The following is a 7,060-nucleotide window of genomic DNA, read 5'->3' as shown; positions in this document are numbered from 1 at the left end:
CCCTGTGTAGAGCAGGCTGACCTCAGACCCACAGAGCTCTACCTTCCTCTTCGCCCCAAGTGCTGAGATTAAAGGCGCCGTGTCCCACCTCATCTGGAAGTCTAGCTATCTTTTAGTCAGGCTGGTGGAGACTAAAGCAGGCATTCCTTTCTGATTAATGTGGGTACAGGACTCTCCCACAGTGTAAACAAGTAGGTCTTGATGAGATGCTGTAGGCCTTGGGTGGGGCTGGCATATCTAACTGACTAGCAGTCAGGCTGTCGGTCTATGGACTTGTAGCTGAAGTAGCTCGGGCGGAAGATGTTAAATATTGGTGACTGCGGGGCTTAAAGACCAAGCTGTTCTTGTTGTATTTGGGCATGGGGCTCTCTGAGGAAGGACTGTCAGAGTCAGGAAGGAAGAAGCTCCAGGGTCCTGATCTCGGCCTTGACTTCTCTCTGCAGACAGTTTTGCCACGGTGCTGAGCGCAGGACGATGACTCGACCCAATGCCCTGGATCGTTGCCGAGCGAAACTCCTGACACACAGCCTGGTACAGGTTGGGAAAGGAAGGAAGCCCGGGGTACCTGGCGGAGTCCTTCTACTCATGTTCTCTGCCTGCCCTTCTAGAATCTGATGGCAAGGCAAGGACTGCGGCTTTTAAGGACTCTGAGGCCAAACAACATGCAGAGGACTGTGGCGCTGGCCAAGAAGCTCCTGGCGAGGCTGCGCTTCCTGGCTCAGGAGGTGATGCCTCTCCTACTCTGCATACTTTCTTCCATTCTGGACCCTTCCAGAGACCTCTGGGCAGATGTAACTCTCGTCCTTTAGATGACTCCTTTAGATGGCGTGGGCTTCCTTTGGTGTACTTAAGGGTGCCAAACTCAGGGGAGGGGGGCTCGGCAGGACTCCTGAGATTATCCAAGATCTGTTTGGAAGGACAGGTGACTGACATGCCTTGGGCATGGCCTCCATTGACTGGAACGTGCGAGGAGAGCTTGTGCACACAATAGAAGCTGACAGTCTAGCCATCGTGGTTGGCCTTGCTGAAGCAGCGGCTGCAGTTCCATGCACATTTGATAGTTGGGGTTTGGTGTATGAGAAAGGATGGACGCCCAGCGTCTACAAATGCCTACAATTGGGAGGCCTGGGTGGGCAGAAGTCAGCATCCAGACCTGATGTGCTGGTCTGGGAGGAGGAGCAGGATAGGGATGTCATTAAATTAAATCTTAGAGCTGATGTAAGAGTTCTCCTTCCTTTCTCCTTCTTTCTTCCTCTCCTCCCTCCCTCTCTCCCTTCTTTCTTACCTTGCCCATGATAAGCATGTGTTTTATCACTGAGTTACAGCCAAGTCTTAAAAATGTTTAATGAAATCTCCCTTGGTCAAAGGACATTTCACAACATAAATATGTATCATATATAGTTTCATCGTTGTTGTTGTTTGTTGTTGTTTTCGAGACAGGGTTTCTCTGTGTAGCCCTGGCTGCCCTAGACCTCACTCTACAGACCAGGCTGGCCTTGAACTCAGAGATTTGCCTGCCTTTGGCTCCCAAGTGTTGTGAATAGAGGTGTAACCTACCATGCCTGACTTCATCGGTTTGTTTTTTAAGGTTTATTTAGTCTGCTTGTATAGACTCTGCCTGCACCTATATTTTTGCACCATGTTCACGCCTGGTGTCTGTAATCAGGAGAAGCATTAGTTCCCCTGGAACTGGAGTTACAGATAGTGTGAGCCACCATGCGGGTGCTGAGAAGCAAACCCAGGTCCTCTGGGAGAGCAGTAAGTGCGTTTAAGCGCTGAGCCAACTCTCTATTCCTAGTGATGTTGTTTTTTGTTTTGATTTGTTTTATGTTGTGTTGTTGTTGTTGTTTTGAGACAGGGTTTCTCTGTGTAGCCCTGGCTGTCCTGGAACTCACTCTGTAGACCAGGCTGGCCTCGAACTCAGAAATCTGCCTGCCTTTGCCTCCCGAGTGTAATGTTGTTTTTGTTTTTTGTTTTTTTGGTTTTTCAAGACAGGGTTTCTCTGTGTAGCCCTGGCTGTCCTGGAACTCACTCTGTAGACCAGGCTGGCCTCGAACTCAGAAATCTGCCTGCCTTTGCCTCCCGAGTGTAATGTTGTTTTTGTTTTTTGTTTTTTTGGTTTTTCAAGACAGGGTTTCTCTGTGTAGCCCTGGCTGTCCTGGAACTCACTCTGTAGACCAGGCTGGCCTCGAACTCAGAAATCTGCCTGCCTTTGCCTCCCGAGTGTAATGTTGTTTTTGTTTTTTGTTTTTTTGGTTTTTCAAGACAGGGTTTCTCTGTGTAGCCCTGGCTGTCCTGGAACTCACTCTGTAGACCAGGCTGGCCTCGAACTCAGAAATCTGCCTGCCTCTGCCTCCCGAGTGCTGGGATTAAAGGCGTGCACCACCACGCCAGGCTGTGATGTTGTTTTTAAGCATTACATTATCTTGCCTTTTTGTGTTACTGGGAACTGGACCCTCAGTTGAAGATGGGGAGCAAATACTTAGTTAGAAGAGTTCTGGGGATGCATGGCTGTCAGCACGACTGTGAGTGTGCTTACTACCACGGAACTTTACATGTAAAAATGACAAGAGCAGAATGCTGTGTGCTGGGTGAGGACTTCAAATTGGGCCTCGAGTCTGAGATGTCCCAGTGGAAGAGGTCAGGGAGCAGGTGGCCAGCGGCTGAGAAAAAGTCAGGGCCCTTGAAGTATCCACCAGACTTCAGGATCGGGTAGTCTGAGCTCCAAACTCCCTAAGCAACCCGGTCCTCCACTTGCAGCCACAGCCTCCCCTCCCTGATGTGCTGGTCTGGATGTTCAGTGGCCAACGCCGTATGGCCTATGCCCGCGTTCCTGCACAGGATGTGCTGTACTCTGTGGTTGAGGAGGAGCGAGGCCGAGACTGTGGGAAGATCCAGAGTCTGCTACTCACAGTGAGACGGGGCTGGGAGGGAGGTGCTGGGGAGCGTGGGGTGAGGTTCGCAGGCACGGCATGGGAGCAGGGGGTCTGTGGCTCCCAACCAGAAACTCCCTGACTCTTTTCAACTGTCCAGAAAGGCGAAAGGGGGTTGTGACTTTGTCCGGATCAGCCTAGGTGTGAAGTCAAGAGCAAACTTGTCTGCCCTGGGCCTACAGTGTCCTGACATATAGGCAAGGTGATGAGGAGGGAGAGTGATCTTTCTTGTAAGCAGAGCTGGTTTACAAGTAGAAAATTTCCAAGTGAGCTGTCTCTAAAAGAGACACCAAAGCAGATTTTTAATGGTGAGAAGCTGTGACCCTTGGGGTAAAGGACAGAAAATATAAATGTGCTGAGTACGGAGGGGAAAGAGAGGGCAGGTTATGCATTTGAGGTTAGGGCTGTGGCTATAGGAGTGGCATCATAAGGCATGGGGTGAGATCATGGGGTGGCATGGAAGGACTGAGGAAGGATGCAAAAGTGGAAGCAGACTTCCTACACTGGGGAACTTGGGTATCATCTCTCCTTGGCAGAGAGATTTGGGGCAGGGGGCTCCAGCATTCCTCCTTCCCACATAGGTACCTGGGGCAGCCCCTGGGGAGGTCTGTGCCAAGTTGGAGCTCTTCCTGTGGCTGGGGCTGGGCAAGCAAGCCAAGGCTTGCACCTCTGAGCTGCCCACGGATCTTCTGCCTCAACCCTCGGCTGGGCTGCCCCACAGCCTACACCGGGATGGTGAGTTCAGGGCCAGGGTCAGCCCATCTTGCTGTTGGCCCTAGACAGGGTTTTGTGAATCAGGGAACCCCAGTGGTCCCTTGAGCAAGTATGACTCCTTCTTTCCCCTCATCTCAGACTTCAGCTACTTCCAGCTGCGGGCTCACCTGTACCAGGCCCGAGGTGTGTTGGCAGCAGATGACAGTGGCCTCTCGGACCCCTTTGCACATGTCCTCATCTCTACCCAGTGTCAGACCACCCGGGTGAGAGCCAGGATGGGACACAAACGTGGGGGAGCAGGGGACAGGGTGCACTCTTGTCCCGGGTCCCACGTTTCTTCCCCTACTTTAGATTTTCAGGACAGAGTACTCGATAGGACTCTGGCCCAACTCAGGCCCTGGTGCAGAACAGCCAGCCAGTCTTTCCTGGGGTTGACTTTAGAGTAGGAAAAGGCAGATGGTCACAGAGGGACACCAGAACTCGACAGCCATGCCTTTGGTGATAAACAGTTTGTTAAAGCATCACGTTGACTGCCAACCTGGCATACGAGGGGGGCTCCCTTCTGACATCCATCTTTGCCCCTTTCTCTTCATGATTCCCAAGGTCTTGGAGCAGACCCTGAGCCCCCTGTGGGATGAGCTCTTGGTATTTGACCAACTGATTGTGGACGGCAGGCGGGAACATCTGCGGGAGGAACCTCCGCTAGTGGTCATCAATGTCTTTGACCACAATAAGTTTGTGAGTGTGTCCCCTCCTTCACCCCATCTCCAGATGCCTCTTCCCCACTGTCTTGATGCCTCCCCTTTAGCTTCCCTTGCTCCTGTAATTTTGGGGTTGGGGACAGAACGTCTCACTATGTAGTCCTGGCTGGCCTGGAACTCACTCACGGAGGGTACCATTTGCTTCCTAAGCCCTGGGGTTAGCGATGTGGCCACCACACCCAGCTGTATCTTTCTTATTTCCTTACTGCTTTGCCTCCTGCAGGGCCCTGCTGTGTTCCTGGGCAGGGCATTTGCAGCCCCAAGGGTGAAGTTGATTGAGGACCCATATCAGCGCCCTGAGCTGCAGTTCTTCCCCCTGAGGAAGGGGCCTCAGGCCGCTGGAGAAGTCATTGCAACCTTTGAACTCATTGAACTGGACTACAGTGGCCATCTTGAGGTTGGGTACCCTGGCCTGGCAGGCAGGCTGTATCTCCATTCTTACTTACCAGGACATCCTATCTTGGGGTGTCCCGAGGATAACCATCTAGTCTCTTGCCCTCGGGAGTGCTGGCTGCAAGCCTCTCCTGGTTTGACCTCACTGGACACCCTGACCCCAGGTTTACTGATGGACCATCCTGGGGTTATCCCACCCCGAATGCCTCAGGCTCCCACCCCACTTTCCATACACACATCTGCCTCTGCTCTCTGAGAGGTCCTTCCTACAAATCCAGCCCTATCTGGCTCCCTTGCACGGGCACGTCACAGAAACCCATGGCCCTTCTCCAAGCCTAGGCTTTCCATGTTTTGGTGTGAATTCTGATTTGTTTTTTGTTTTTTTCTTGTAGCCCTCTGTGCCCAGCGATGTGGAGCCCCGGGATCTGGCATCACTGGTTGAACCCACCTCTGGACACCTGTCTCTGCCTCCCAGTGTGCGCCCTGTGCTCAGGGCATTCCGTGTTGAGGTAGCGCCAAGCACTGAAGCCTCTTTGCTTCCCCTAACCTGCTGGCCTTGTGACAGCTATAGCCCTTGACTCTCCCTCTTCCTGATCTTAGGTGCTGTTCTGGGGTCTGAGAGGACTGGGCCGTGTACACCTGTTTGAGGTAGAAAAGCCCCAGGTTGTTCTGGAAGTGGCTGGGAGACATGTGGAGTCTGAAATTCTGGCTAACTACCGTGAGAACCCCAACTTCACAGAGCTTGTCCAGCATGTGACAGTGGTGAGAGTGGGCACGGGGCATGTCCCGTGTGCGACAGTGGTGAAAACAGGCCAGGACACAGCCTATAGGGTGGAGGAGCGAGGAGGCAGAGGCAGTGAACGGAACTGACTCCATTGGGGTGATTCAGGAGCAGCACCCCATGAAAGGCCAGACACTAAATATTTTAGGCTGTCATCCGCAACCTTCAACTTTGCTACTTATAGATGAAAACAGCAAGAGACCATGTATAAATTAACATTGCTGTGTTCTAATAAAAACTTTACTTAAAAAACTGCCAGTGGGTGGGGACATGAATCTTGCCTGTAGTTCCATGACCTCTGGATTAATCTTTAGATTGGTGGCATTCTCTTGGTGATGTTGAATGAAGGTGTTAGCTGGAGTCCTGAAGAATAAATTTATCCAGTCTCTGAAACATGGGAGGAGAAGAAAAAGGCACTATAGTGGCTTCAGAGATGGCTCAGCCATTAAGAGCCAGCCCCTACTCCCCGAGTCAGAGCTCCTGCCCTCCTCCCCTCTCCCCTCCTCTCCTCCTCCTCCCTCCTCCCATCCTCCCCATCTCTTGCCCTCCCTTCCCCTTCTCTCTTCTGGAGGTCAGAGGACCAGGCTGAGGAAGGAGTCAGTTTTTCCTTTCCACCTTGACATTTGTTCAGAGGGTCAAACTAGGGTCACCAGGATTGTGCAGCAGGTGCTTCACCCACTGAGCAAGCTTGCCAGCACCTTTTAACTTTTGAGAGATTTCTATACTGGCTTCCATGGAGGCTGTGCCCATTACACTCCTAACAGCATTAAATAAGGCTTCCTCTTACCCACATCCTTGCCAGCATTTTTTTTTTCTTCGAGACAGGGTTTCTCTGTGTAGCCCTGGCTGTCCTGGAACTCACACAGATCCATCTGCTTCTTCCTCCGAGTGCTGGGATTAAAAGTGTATGCTACCACCTCCTGGCCTGTTTCTTCTTTTTGAAAACTGCTTGGTAAACTTGCAGAATCACAGAAAGTCTTTGCCAGGTATCCACTTCAGATGATGACTCATGTCTAGGAAATATAAGGAACTGCGAAGACTGAACACAAACTCAACCAAAATACCCAGACAGCCAGTACTTTTGGTTTTTAGAGGCAAAGACCCACTAAGTAGCTAATCCCAAACTTGTCATGCATCCCATGACCCCCAAACACTGGGCTATCGGGTGTGTGCCACCACATCTTGGTATCAAGGAGGCTAATTTAATACAGTAATCTTCTGTTCCCCCAAGGGATGTGCTTAGGGAACAGATACATTCAGACCACACTGAGTCCTTTCCTTTCATTCCAAGGCTCCAATCGGGCAGCACACACCCTTTTCCCATCTCTTGTGTGCCTGAAATCTCTCTTGTTGAGTTTGATGGTCCGTAGACAGATCAGCTGGATCGCACTATGCTCCTTAGTGTCCCTCACACCTCTTGAAACCCTCTTCATTGTTTTCTAGCCAGTTCTATCCACTATCAATACTAGGGTTATTCA

The 7,060-nt window shown here is 51.4% G+C and overlaps 1 protein-coding gene across 1 annotated transcript in view; it reads left to right on the top strand.

Moving 5' to 3' along the window:
• Window positions 1-7,060, top strand: part of LOC110319171 (fer-1-like protein 4) — a 34,814-nt gene that overhangs the window by 13,996 nt on the left and 13,758 nt on the right. Inside the window, exons 20-28 of the mRNA XM_021194611.1 lie at window positions 444-531; window positions 609-725; window positions 2,761-2,913; window positions 3,515-3,668; window positions 3,786-3,910; window positions 4,251-4,385; window positions 4,632-4,805; window positions 5,194-5,310; window positions 5,402-5,563. Of these exons, the coding sequence (XP_021050270.1) occupies window positions 444-531; window positions 609-725; window positions 2,761-2,913; window positions 3,515-3,668; window positions 3,786-3,910; window positions 4,251-4,385; window positions 4,632-4,805; window positions 5,194-5,310; window positions 5,402-5,563 (1,225 nt within the window). The remainder of the gene's footprint in view (window positions 1-443; window positions 532-608; window positions 726-2,760; window positions 2,914-3,514; window positions 3,669-3,785; window positions 3,911-4,250; window positions 4,386-4,631; window positions 4,806-5,193; window positions 5,311-5,401; window positions 5,564-7,060) is intronic.

This window comes from Mus pahari, chromosome 3 (assembly GCF_900095145.1).
Source record: "Mus pahari chromosome 3, PAHARI_EIJ_v1.1, whole genome shotgun sequence".
Taxonomy (NCBI): domain Eukaryota; kingdom Metazoa; phylum Chordata; class Mammalia; order Rodentia; family Muridae; genus Mus; species Mus pahari.
The sequence above is the reverse complement of the archived record's forward strand: the minus strand, read 5'-3'. Positions and strand labels throughout refer to the sequence as shown.